The sequence below is a fragment of the Delphinapterus leucas genome, chromosome 4, assembly GCF_059928025.1.
Source record: "Delphinapterus leucas isolate spDelLeu-1000000601 "Yukka" chromosome 4, BTC_Dleu_Yukka2, whole genome shotgun sequence".
In the NCBI taxonomy this organism is placed as follows: domain Eukaryota; kingdom Metazoa; phylum Chordata; class Mammalia; order Artiodactyla; family Monodontidae; genus Delphinapterus; species Delphinapterus leucas.
This window is the reverse complement of record NC_143132.1, coordinates 94,901,714-94,915,728: the sequence shown is the minus strand read 5'-3', so window position 1 is coordinate 94,915,728 and position 14,015 is coordinate 94,901,714. Positions and strand designations below refer to the sequence as shown.

General features: G+C 37.1%; 1 protein-coding gene across 27 annotated transcripts in view; it reads right to left on the bottom strand.

The window, feature by feature from the left end:
- The window catches only part of PLD1 (phospholipase D1), a 204,044-nt gene that overhangs the window by 26,051 nt on the left and 163,978 nt on the right, over positions 1 to 14,015 (bottom strand). For 25 of the 27 annotated variants that reach the window (XM_089910859.1, XM_022572192.3, XM_089910869.1 and 22 more), the window contains 2 exons: positions 12,357 to 12,470; positions 9,975 to 10,024 (listed from right to left, as the gene is read on the bottom strand). In XM_089910859.1, coding sequence (XP_089766985.1) covers positions 9,975 to 10,024; positions 12,357 to 12,470 — 164 coding nt within the window. The remainder of the gene's footprint in view (positions 1 to 9,974; positions 10,025 to 12,356; positions 12,471 to 14,015) is intronic. The other 2 variants (XM_089910846.1, XM_089910856.1) reach the window with 1 other exon arrangement.

Sequence of the window (14,015 nt, the reverse complement as noted above, 5' to 3'; positions counted from 1 at the left end):
TATAGAAAGAGAACATAAATTTTTAAAAGAATCTGAAGCATACTAATAGAACCAATGGTAGTTCATGTTTCATTTACTGAAGTTTCCATGTATCACTGATGCTTTCTATTTTACTGCTGATGTTAGTGTATCTATTAAATTTAGGTATACTGGAAAGAAGTCTGTTCATAGGTAATATACAGAGGTTCCTCCAATTACAAATAAACCTTCCCATATTTTATATTAACACGAAGTATAAAGTCTGTATAATTAAAACAGTGTAGAACTGGTACATAAATAGACAGCCAAACCACTGAATGGAATAGGAAGTCCAGAAACAGACCCAAGTAGGTATGGAAATTTTGCATATGATAAAGGCTGCATCTCTAGGAAAAGGGCTTTTTACATAAAGGACTAGAATTTTTAAATGAAAGGTGCTAGTACAACTGCATAGCTATTTGAAAAAGATAAAAATTATATACATTTCTTCCAGCAATCATAAGAACTCCAAATAAATCAGAGATGAAAATGTAAGCATATGAAACCATACAAGTGTTAGAAGAAAACAGGGTGAATTCCTGGTAACCTGAGTGCAGGGAAGGCTTGTAAGTATCTAGAGCCAATAAAAGATCAATAATGTTGGCTAAATTAAAAAAAACATATTTGCATGACACAAAACACAAGCAAAGACAAATGACAAACAGGAAGAACATATTTGCAGTATACATTACAGACAAAGAACTGAGTCTGAACATATAAAGAACTCAATAACTGAAGGGAGAAAAAGATCAAAGTCTTGACAGAAAAATAGGCAAAAGACATGAACAGACAATTCACACACACGAAAAGATACATTTGAAAAGACATACATTCTCACTCATAACAGAAATGCAAATTAAAACCACAGTGAGAACCATTTTTTAACCTATGAGATTGGGCAAAAAAAAAAGTAAGATAACACATTCTATTGGTGAGACTGGGTTGAAGCAAGCTCTCTCTTACACTGGTGGTAAGAATGCAAATTGGTACAAACTTGGAGGGTAATTGGCAATATCTAACAAAACCACCTATGTGTTTACCTACTGACCTAGCATTCCCACTCTAGAAACTTATCCTAAATATACACTTCCAACAAATAAGAACATATACGCACAAAGTTATCAACTGCATAATTGTAATTGAAAAATATTGAAAACAACCTAAATGTTCATACAGAGGAGAATGATTGAATCAACTATGGCAAATCTATACATGGGAGACTATGCAGAGCTAAAAAGGAATGAAAATCGCTATGAACTGATACGGAGTGATTCCCAGGATGTAGTGTTAAATGAAAAAACAAATGCACAAGAAAATATGTGGTATGCTATTCTTATGAAAGAGATTGGGAGAAATTAGAAAATATACATGTATCTGCTCATTTGTACAAAAAGAGACACAGCAAGAATAACTTAGAAACTGATAAAATTGGTTACCAATAGGGGATGAGTGGAATAGGGTGGAAAAGATGGGTGGAGAAGAAACTGAAAGGAAGTATAGCGGAGTGGCACTTGTCTAAGCATGCCTTTTGTATAGTTCTGACTATTGGAAGTCTGTTACACACACTTAATCAAGAAAGACAGAGAAAAAAAGAAAAGCCTAAAATGAAATACAAATTAAAGCAATGAACCTAACTGTATTTCAAATTAATAACATAATCCAAGTAAATTTTCAACACTGGTTTTTGAGCATATACTCTTAGGCTAAAGACAAAAAGAACTGTAAACAAATATTGAATTCTAGTGAGATTTATTTTTCATAGTAGTATAGGCTACAGATTTTTGTGTATTCTAAGATTGAGGAAGTATATATATCAGAGATAACAGAAGGAATCCTGTGGCATGGGACTGGAATTATAAGTATCAGTATGGAGATAGATAGATAATAGGTAGGTAGATGGATAGGTAGATAGATAGATAGATAGATAAATAGACAGATAGATAGACATATAATAGATAACGTGTATACAAAAGGCCTAAAGCAGTAATATCCCAGTAGTAATGATCATATCTAGCACCCAGAATTTGGTTTCTAAATGCCAATTTCCACTAAAAGAACCTAGGTTTCTTGGAGAAATGGTTGACTGCAGGGCTAGTTCTGGGAATATACCAGATGGGTCTGGAACTCTTGTTCCAGTAAGAAACTCTTACTCCAGTAAGAAAAAAAGGCTGATGGGAACATGTCCAAAGCACATAGGAGCAAGCTTAAAAAGGCCCTCACTGGCCAAATCTGTGCAAGCTGATCATCAAAATTATTACCCACTGAATAACATAAGAATCCATAGGTCCACACATGAATAAATGCATAAGTGGGGAAGAAGGGAAAACTTTCTTATAGTAGAATTGCAACTAAGAAATTTAGAAGAAAGTAATAAATATAGAAGAAGCAATGGAACTAAAAACATCAACATTTAGAAATATAGTAATAATAACTGAATCACAGTGTAATAATGGATCCAGGAAGAATCATTAATATATGCTAAAACCAGTGGGTGAATGTTTGATAAGAAGCAGAATATTTACTATATAGACTCAACGTGTTTTCCCACGAAATATTTAATTACAAAGGGAAAAATGGTAATTTTATAGCGGAGAAACCTGGCAGATCCCACCTTCCCTAAATGATCAAAGTTAATATAACCAGTAATGGGGTAAATCAACACCATGTTCCTCCTGACATGGTATATGAAGGGCACATCACTTCTGTGATATTCCTGCTGAAAACGCATAACCTGAATCTAATCACAAGGAAACAATGGATATACCGAAACGGAGGGCTATTCTACAAAATATAACTGTACTCTTCAAACATACCAAGGTCATGAAAGTCCCCCCATCCTCCAAAAAAAAAAAGATTGAGGGATTATTTCAGATCACAGGAAAATAAAGATACCTACAACACATGTTGCTGATTGAAGCCTGGGCCACACACACAAAAAAAACATTTCCCCCCCTTTTGCTATAAAGGACCTTAATTAGTAAGACAATTGGAAAAATTTCAATAAGGTCTGCAAACAAGATAATAGTATTATATCAATGTTAATTTCATTAATTTCTATATTGAACTATAGCTGCTTTAAAAATGTCCTGCTTTTTCACTGAAACACACATTTATTTAGGAGTCAATGAGCATCATGGTTGCAACTTATTGTCAAACGGTTCAGAGGGAAAAAACCCATCCACCTGTCTGTCTGTCTATCTGTCTATCTATCTATCTATCTGGAGAGAATGATAAAGCAAAGAAGGCAAATTTATTAACATTTGTGAAATCAGGATGAAGGGTATATGGCAGTTCTGGAAATTCTTCCGTAAGTTTGAAATTATTTAAAAAGATTTTTTAAAGATTAACGATACCGACTGGCTGTTAGCAGCCTGAAAAGCTTAAGACATAATAACTTGTAATTTCCTAAGGCACAGATTTGTGCCATTCCACAGCAGGTCTGGAGAGTCTCAGCAACACTCCAACTAGTGGGCGAGCCTCACAGCCCACAGTCCATACCTACTCCTTCATCCTTGCTACAAAATAACTTTTTTTTTTTAAGGATTTTTTGTTTTGTTTTGTTTTAGATTTAATTTTATTTATTTTTGGCTGCGTTGGGTCTTCATTGCGGTGCGCGGGCTTCTCATTGGGGTGGCTTCTCTTGTTGTGGAGCACGGGCTCTAGGTATGTGGGCATCAGCAGTTGTGGCGCCCAGGCTCAGTAGTTGTGGCTCGCGGGCTCTAGAGCTCAGGCTCAGTAGTTGTGGCACACAGGTTTAGGTGCTCCGCAGCATGTGGGATCTTCCCGGACCAGGGATCAAACCCGCATCCCCTGCACTGGCAGGCGGATTTCCGTCCACTGCACCAGCAGGGAAGTCCCCCAAATAGCTCTTGTGAAGTGGTAAAAAATCTTTATTTCTTTATGAAAAATACCTTTAAGAAGAAAGCTAAGGGTGAGTGCCAGTCACAGGGACCAGAAGAAAAACAAAGGTTCCAAGCCAGAAAGCAGACATTTTGATGAATTAAAGTGTGGCCTGTCAAATGAGGTGAATGGATCCACCACACACTCTAGTGAGAAGAAGACAAATCAAATTGAGAAATTACTTTGGCCAGTACAGTCGTCCCTCAGCACCCGCGGGGTACTGCTTCCAGGACCCCCAAGGATAACAAAATCTGCCCTACTCAAGTCCATTATATAAAATGGTATAGCATTTGTGTATGATCTACACACATCCTCCCGTACACTTTAAATCATCTCTCGATTACTTATAATACCTAATACCATGTAAATGCTATGCAAATAGTTGCTTGCACATGGCAAATTCAAGTTTTGCCTTTTGGAACTTTCTGGGTTTTTTTTTTTTTCCCTTTTTAAATATTTTCTATCTGCGGTTGGTTGAATGTGTGGATGGGGAACCTGCAGATACAGAGGTCTGACTGTACTTTATTCTGTGAAGGAAACTGGCTCAACGAGTAACAGGTACAAAGTTGGTGATGTTAACTTGTGGTGTGAGGATATACTCAAACAGTGCCTTCTGAAGAAAATATAAGAAAGCCAGGAGCATGACAGGTATTAATAAGAAGCAATAGATAGAAAAGAATCATGAGGGGTTCCAACTTACATGTTATGGAGGTATGTGAGAATCTGGAGATTTATCTAGGCCCCTAAGACATATCTGTTGTGAACGTTGGTGCATATATATCGATAGCTCGAAAGATGAGAGGTTTGATACAATAGACTCTACGTTTATAAGGACACTTTGTGAAAGGACTTGAAGAGTTGTTACAGGCTTTTGCTGCTTAAACAAGGACTTCCTAGATGTACGTTTCTAATCCTGATTGAATACCTCTAGACCTTGTGTTAAATTAAACGAAATTGGCTGCTAAAATGCCATAATTCACAACAATTATAAAAATAGTAAAGAAATGCTTTAAATTAAACACTAAATCCCTGAAGATTAGTGTATCAGAAAATCATACACTAATTGCAGCTGGTTTTCTTTTCAGGAATTTTAACATATTCGTAGCAGCAGTTTTGTTATTTCTAAAAACTACAGCTCTCTATCCAATTAGAGATTAGTTAGTTCATGTATTTAAAACCCACTATACATTTACAAAAACGAAACCAATAATACAACATTGTACCTCAAAAAGGGGCATTATGTAATTAATCTGTTCTTCCATGTTCAATGAACATTTTCCCCACTGAGATGCGTGATTTTGACTTGTTCCCAGGGTACTTGGAACTCTTTTCATAACAGGGCTTAACATTGAAATGACTTATGTTAAAATCCAATTTTTCCCCAGAATAGGCAGAGGCAGGAAAAGGGTCCAGAGCCAAAGAAAATGCTTTATAATAAGTTCAGGACACTTTTATGGTTGAGAAACTAAATAATAGGCGTGTTCTGACTTCTTATTCTCCTATAACCTCACCTTTGCATTTTTACTAGCCACTGTTATTACCGAATGGCTTTCCTGATTTTGTTTTTAATCAATATATCTTTTAGAACCTTACTCATTCACTATCAGTTTAATTTTCAACTGTTAGAAAATAGAGATAGGGTAATACTCTGGTAAATCTATGTCCTGGATAAAATTAGATACACCTTTTGAAAGTATTTATTATTTTTTTTTAAAATTTATTTATTTTCCTTAATTTTTTAGCTGCGTTGGCTCTTAGTTGCGGCACATGGAATCTTTGTTGAGGCATGCAGGATCTTTTCGTTAAGGCGCGGTCTCTTCGTTGCAGCGCTTGGGCTTCTCTCTAGTTGTGGCATGTGGGTTTTCTCTCTCTAGTTGTGGTGCACGAGTTCCAGAAGGCGTTGGGCTCTGTAGTTCGTGGCACGCGGGCTCTCTCTTTGAGGCGCGTGAGCTCAATAGTTGTGGCGTGTGGGCTTAGTTGCCCTGCGGCATGTGAGATCTTAGTTCCCAGACTAGGGATCGAACCGGTGTCCCCTGCATTGGAAGGTGGATTCTTTACCACTGGACCACAAGGTAAGTCCCTGAAATTATTTATTATTGGTGATGTACATGTCTTATGTCCAAAGTTCTTTCTAAGATTTTTTAGATTGAGGAGACCATTAGTGAAAAATTATTGAATACCACACACCAATAGATAAGTTTAAAATTATGTAGTCCTAAAAGCTTAATTCATTATTTTTAAACTTCCAAGTCATTTAAAAATCCATATGCCATAAAATTCACCTCTTTAAAGTATTCAATTCAGTGTTTTTTTTAAAGTATATTCACAAAGCTGTACAATCATCACCACTATCCAATTTTAAGATATTTTAATTACTCCGAAAAGAAATGTCATACCCATTAGAAGTCACTCCCCATTCCACTCTCTCCCCAGACCCTGGCAATGACTAATCTACTGTCCTGCCTCCAGGGATTTGCCTATTAAAAACATTGAATAAAAATGGAATTATACAATATGTGGCTTTTTGTGTCTTGCTTCTTTTCACATAGCATAATATTTTCAAGGTTCATCCATGTTGTAACATGGATCAGTACATTCCTTTTTAGATTTAAATAATATTCCACTGTATGGACATACACATTTTGTTTCTTCATTCACCCATTAATGGATGAATGGATGTAACATGGATCAGTACATTCCTTTTTAGATTTAAATAATATTCCACTGTATGGACATACACATTTTGTTTCTTCATTCACCCATTAATGGATACTTGAGTTGTTTACACCTTTTGGCTATAGTGAATAATGCTGCCAGAAATATTCATGTGCAAGTTTTTGTGTGAACATATGTTCTCAGTTCTCTTGGGTATATTCTATGGAGAATTGCTGAGTCACATGGTAACTCTATGTTTAACTTTTAGGGAATTACCAAACTGCTTTCCAAAGAACCCACACCATTTTGAATGACCAGCAGCAATATATGAGGGTTCCAATATCTTCATATTCTCATCATTATCTTTTTTATGTTTTAAATTATAGCCATCTTAGTGGATATGAAGTTGTATCTTGTGACTTTTATTTGAATTTCCGTAATGATTAATTATGTTGAGCATCTTTTTATATGCTTATTAGCCATTTGTGTATCTTCTTTGGAGAAATGTCTATTTAGATCTTTGGCCCATTTTTAAATTGGATTATTTTTTTACTGTTGACTTGTAAATGTTCTTTTGTATATTCAGGATATGAATCCCTTACCAGAGATATGATTTGCAAACATTTTCTCCCATTCTGTCATTTTTTTCTAGTTCCTTGACAGTGTCCATCGGAGCACAAAAGCTTTTATGTCTGATGAAATCCAATTTATCCATTTTTATATTTTTGTTATAAACCCAAGAAACGTGTGCTTAATCCAAGGTCATAATGCTTTGTGCCCATGTTTTCTTCTAAGAGTTTTATAGTTTCAGTTTTTACATTTTAGGTCTTGATCCATTTTGACTTATTTTTTGTATGTGGTGTGAGGTAGAGGTCCATCTTCATTGTTTTGCATGTGAATATACAGTTGTTCTATCACCATTTGCTGAAAAGAATATTCTTTCTCCATTGAATTGTCCTGGAACCCTTGTTGAAATTCAAGTGACCATAATCATAAGAGTTTATTTCTGGATTCTCAGTTCTATTCCTGTGATCTATATGTCTATCCTTACATCAGCACCACACTGGTTTTATTCCTGTAGGTTTATAGTAAGTTCTGAAATTGGGAGCATGAGTCCTCCAATTTGTTCTTTTTCAAGATTATTTTGGCTGTTCTAAATGCCCTATTCATTTTTCTGCATTCTTTTTTCTTTCTGGTCCTCTGATTGGATAATCTCAATTGACCTATCTTCAAGTTTGTTGATTCATCTGCCTACTCCAATCTGCTACTGAGTCTTCCAATGCACATTTCATTTCAGTCGTTATACTTTTCAACTCCAGAATTCGTATTTGGTTCTTTTTATGTAAAAAAAATTAATAAGAATCTTAAATTAAAAAATTCTAGTTTTTTATACTTTCTATTTGGGGAGAGATTGTTTTTAGACTTCTCTTTAGTCTTTAGATTTGTTGCCTTTAGTTTTTTGAACATAGTTAAACTAGCCATTGTAAAGTCTTTTAAACTGTCAGACGGGTGAAATTAGGACAATTCTCTGAGAATTGTTGGGGGATGGGAGCTTCAAACCCATTTGGCTCCTTCCAGTGGCTGCTAGGCTGTTGGTTTTCTTTCACAGTGATGGGGAGTTGGTTTTCAAGGCCACTGTGAAATAAGGAAAGGGGGATGGGCATATGGCAAATTAAAAAGCTTGCTGCTTTTACCAAGATACTGCTGTCTTTTTTTTTTTTTTTTTTGCGGCACGCGGGCCTCTCACTGTTGTGGCCTCTCCCGTTGCGGAGCACAGGCTCCGGACGCTCAGGCTCAGCGGCCATGGCTCACGGGCCCAGCCGCTCCGCGGCATGTGGGATCTTCCCGGACCGGGGCACGAACCCCTGTCCCCTGCATCGGCAGGCGGACTCTCAACCACTGCGCCACCAGGGAAGCTCTCTGCTGTCTTTCTTGAATAAACAGATTGTTACATGCCCTTGGTTAATTTCCAGAGTGCTGAAAAAGTTGATTTTTGTTAGTGTTTTTGTTGCTCTTATGTAGGAGTGGATTTGGGGGGATCCTTACTATACCATTCCTGCTAATGTCCTAATTCTTTATTTTTGAGGAAAAATATACATACATGGAAGGCCTAATTTTTTTCTCCCCACGTTCTGATACATCACCCAGTGCACCACGTTTAGGAGGCTCTCAGTGTAAAATAAAATTTTCAAAAACCTCATTTGAGGTGTATAGCATATGTGAACGCCATACCACATAGCATCATATGATTGCGGTGGCTCCTCCTGACTCTTCAGACCTTCCTGTGGCAGCCCCACCCTCCTGTTGAGTTGGGTTGAAACTCTTAGGATTATCTGACCCTTCCCTTACTCTTCTGCTCCCACATCCCCTCAAATGCTCCTTCACAGTTTTATCCATACATAACCTTTCTATCCATTCCCAAGGCACCATTTTCTCTCACCTACCATCAGTCAGTGACCTTTGATATAAACACCACTTTGATGAGTTCAATCAGTGATCAGAGGCATCCAACACCACACCTTGTCTTTTTCTGGATAACAATCTAGTCTTTTTAATGTGACCTACAAATTTTCACAATCTTAATCCGATATGAACTGGAGGTCAGACAATTTGGGTTCTTTCTTCAGCTTAGTTCTTGTGGAATTTTCTGTACCTACTGTTCAGGGTATAAAAGATGATTGAGTACCTACTATGTGCTAAACTTAGAGTCAGTTCACAGAGATATAGGTAAGTAAACCCACAATTACAATGTACTGTAGGTAAGAACTATGTGGAAGGATCAATTAAGATATCTGAGAAAGTGCCTTTGAAAATGTGAAGAATTTCAGGAGTAAAAGGTATTACTGTGGGTTTTTTTCTTATTTACTTACCTCCAGTATAATACCCTCGAAGATTTAGTCAAGTGTTATGGTGTTAAAATGGTTATATAATTAGTTTTCCTCCCTAAATATGACAGTGTGTGAGAACCCTGGGACTTCTACATCTGTAGGAGGCCACGTATATACATGCTGACTGTGTCCTCATCTTTAAAGCAGGGATGACACCTTCCTGCTTACTTCCCAGGACCGTGGTGAAGGATCGCAGGAGAAGATACATGTGGGGTCATTCTGAAGTGCCTTACAAATCCCACCTCTTATCAAAACAATTATTATAAATAAATAAAAATAAATTATAAAAAATTGTAAACATACTCTCATTTTTATCACCTATGCAGCTCATGCTGTGATGTCTTCATTTGAACATCTGTTTGGACAATTTAATGAGAATAAGTAATTTATTTCTGTTAAGCATTTTGTGGGCTACCTTTTGTGAAGAGTCCTATAACCACACTGTGAAAACATTAATAATCACTGATATGTCACCAAAAACAATCATGGAGGAAAAGAAAAGCAGTTACTTACGCTCTGCTTTTAATTGTCCAAGGATGGAATTTTCTCCTCTGCACATGGTTCTGAACATATGTAAAGGAAAGAAATAATTATAGAGGTTTCAAAGGTTTCAATTGCAATATCTGTGGGGTAGAGTCCTAATCCAAGTAAAAATAGAGCAAGTGCTTTTATGAGAAGATGCTACATAGATTTTTTAAAAGCCAAAAAAACATATGAATGTCACTTCTGTAATGTTATCGATGGGACAAGTTATTTTGAAGTGCGTAAATGGAAAAGTTATAAAATTGATCTCAGATTTCAGAAAGAGATGCTATTTTTAAAAGATGGGTTATGAATGAGCTTTCCCACTTAGAAAATGTGGCGACTGCAAAGATAAACTTAGAATGCCACAATAGATAAGAATACTTACAGAATCATATTACTTTCAGAGGTGAAAAGGGCAAACTTAGCAGAGTAACTCTGGAATTAAGGAAACTATTATACCTGAGCTGTCTCTGTAAAGTCAGAAAACCCCTTAAAAGTGAAAAATATAGTCTCAAATAGGTGTCTCTAATAATGATTTTGCTTCTCAAGACTCCGATAATAGTCGATGAATTATAAAGACCGACAAGACAAAAAATTCTACGTTCCATCTACTTTGCTCTGTGAAAGTAATTAAAAGTACAGTTATGCCTGGGAAATGCTGATATTATTAAAGATGATGCCAGAAAATAGAGATTTTTTGCATAATAAAAGGTTATAGTTTTGGTTGCTGAACAAAAGCGAAGCATGTTATTTCATTCAGTTGGTTCACACCCAAGAAAATAGTTACAGAAAATAATTACAATCGATAATATTCCAAAAATAATGTTAGCATGGCAAATGAAGTGGATAAAATCCAATTAAACATTATTGCCTTAAATATTTAAAACATTAAGTGCCTTAAATACTTGAAAAGCTTTGTTTGCCATGTTATAAATCAGATAATATTAGAAATGGGCAAATCTTCAATCCAAGTGTATAGACCAAAGCACAGTTAAAGTTTTCTCATACTGTAATGAGGCAAAATTACCCCAGATGAAACAAAACGCCTCACTTGAAACCCTGGCAGACAGAAAGATACAAGCTTAAAAAGTCGGAAAGAAGCAAGAGGATTAAAAAAAAAAGATTTCCACCACAGTGGTGCGCTCAAACTGTGCCTGGAGGACCTTGGATCTTGAGGAGGTGCCTCTAGGGAGGGGGACTCAAGCAAGAGGGCGTCTAAGCCCCCGGCCCCAATTTGACCAAGGCCCTGAACCCTTATCTGCTTTACACACTGGGGGTTTGGGGCAAGACTTCATTTGTCCCTCCCCCACAAAAGAATTTGATTAGAAAGGTGGGAAACTACAGGTGGTTCTGACGAACAGGGGATATTAAAAGAAAATATCCAGGCGCTAGTCCTTGCTTTGACTTATTAAGTGTGATCCTGAGTAGGGCTCTTTTGTGCTTCAGGTCACAGAGCTTATAATTGGGAGCTGGATTCATGCCAGGTCTGTCCATTGACCTCTTCTCAGCTAAGCGACCCAAAAAGAACGTCAGGGGGGCCTTTCCATCACTTGCTACAGCACCTCTCTACACCCGCCCACCAGCTAGCACCTCTCAACCCCCCCTCATAATCTTCCACTGGCCAAGTCTGAAGTCTCATGTGCCTTTTTGCGTGAATATGGAAACTCTGCTTTTTAGAATATTGAGAACAGGACTTACCACATTCCCTAAAATTTTAACAAAGTGATGGTAGGGAAAACAATTAAAATTCCAGGAGACAGGAAAGGACCTTCACGCTTCACTTACTGGCAGAGACTATTATTACCAACCTTGTTGAAGGATTGCTGCCTAGAAAAATCATAAACCAATATGTGCAGATCATACCATTTTAAGCATTTAATTTTTTTCTTTCATCTACTTACTGCAAAGAATATGGAAAGCTCAAAACTATTTGGTGGCCTAAAGATAATTTTTAAAGATCATATCTGTATCTATATAAAGTCCTTGTCTGCATTTATAATATATTAATATATATTAAAAGAACAAAAATATTAGTCTTTTTTATATTCATATATATTGTGTGTATATATACACCTCATAAATGGAGACAAGCACTCTATATATGTGATAGGCAATGAGTATAAAAGAGACACTAATATTTTAGTTCTTTTATATGTGTCATGTGTCCTAGGCCTACCATTTATGATTTTAGGCTCTATTTGAATTTTATCAACTAGTAAACAGGCCAAGATTCAAAAGTAAAATAAAGCAAAGTGTCCATCTGTTCAATGCTCCACTGAATAGATGAGGAGAAACATTTCCATTGCTTTCGCCAGCTTACATGCATAACTGATTGAAAGCTGTAAACAGAGGATTTTAGAACTTTGGCACCTGTAGTTGAAGTGCATTATTGCCTGTAGAGCATTTCCTCCACCGGTTGAAATGTCTCCTTCAAAACCTGGCAGAAGTGGTATCACAACATAAACCCGGTATCTCTGGCTTTCCCTGCAAAAGTCAGATGGAAAGAGTTGCACATACACACAGAAAAAGACACAGTAACAGTTAAAAATGACAGTCAGGCAGTTCACATGGTTTTGGAGATTGAGTGAATGGCTTCCTACAATACATTCTCTCACGTTCCAGGCTTTGGCAGGGAAGGGGATGCTGTTAGATTAAAGGCCAGAAACTGTTCATAACAACCTGAAAAGTAAGCTGAACTTGGCAGTAAAGTGGGAATTGTACCCACGATCTCTCTGTAGCACAATCCTTCCTAGGACAAAATTCACTGTAAAAAAGCCTTGCTTGGATCCCATGGGAGGTGGAGGAGTTATAATAAAGTTTCGAAAAAGACGTTATCCTAACTGTTTTATGTATAACAAGTTATAGCCACAGTACCGAGCTCAGAGTCCAGCAAATAGTAGGCATTCAGTTAGTAATTACTGAGTAAATGAGCTCCCACAGCCTAAATCTCAGGGGCAAAAAAAGATATTGAACCCAGTATATTTACCAATGCAGAAATCCACATTGTTTAGAAACTCTGATTCATCTCTGAAAACTCTGCTTCAGATGCAAAATGTTACCCTGGGCCTGTCAAGAATTTTGAATGACTGATGTTGAGTTTTAAATCTCCTGTAGACGTAACACAATATTTCTTGGTCTGCTGTCCCAACTGATTAACAACAGCTTTTGAAAGAAAAGAAACAGAAGCAGAAGGTGTGGCTCCTAACTTTGACCAGCATTCAGAAAGTCAGAAATTTGGAGAATTATGTTCAAATAGGTATCGCCTCTTTGGAGGCTAGACTGTTAATATCCTTATCCCTAGAAAACACACAGGAAGAAGAGAAAGTCTGGAGATGACTGTGGTATCCCTTATGGTCAGAATCTCGCCAGTTTATGTGAGAAGTCTGCATTCACACGAAGATGCTGCTACGGGTTAATTTTCAAATCGGAACCTACTTAAACTTTTCATAATACTTAATTTCTAAGGTGCATTGTCTTCTAAACAGCTACATTTTTCTTTCAGGTGAATATTATTACTACTCTCAGAGGGATCAGATTTCATTACTGAGGTCTCTGATGCCAACATACTGTACATATCAGGGCACGGGGAAAGTGCAGTTTGAGACAGAAGCCACGGCCAACAGAACGGAGTCTGGAGGCCTATGAGCTTTAACCGCAGTGCTGAGAAATGAGGAATCTGAACCAGGGTGTTGTAATGGCATGGATTAATCGCTAGATGGCAAACACAGTTTGAGTTGGAAAAAAAACATTTTTAAAAAATATATAAATGGTTAAAGTTCTCTGTCAAATAAGGGTACGAAGCTCACATTCCTAGATAGTAAACAGGATAGTGGGAAGAACAGAAAGAATGCCTAAGCTATTTCCTCACAGCCGGTATTTAAAAGTCCAAACGAATTTTACAGTTGAAAATTGACACCATCTGGCTTCAACTGCCTTTACAGAATCACCTTCGCTCTGGTCCTCCCAGGCCCCCACTCCAGTGACTGGACACCACTGCCCTGCGCTCAGAGGTGCACCCCCAGTAAGGCA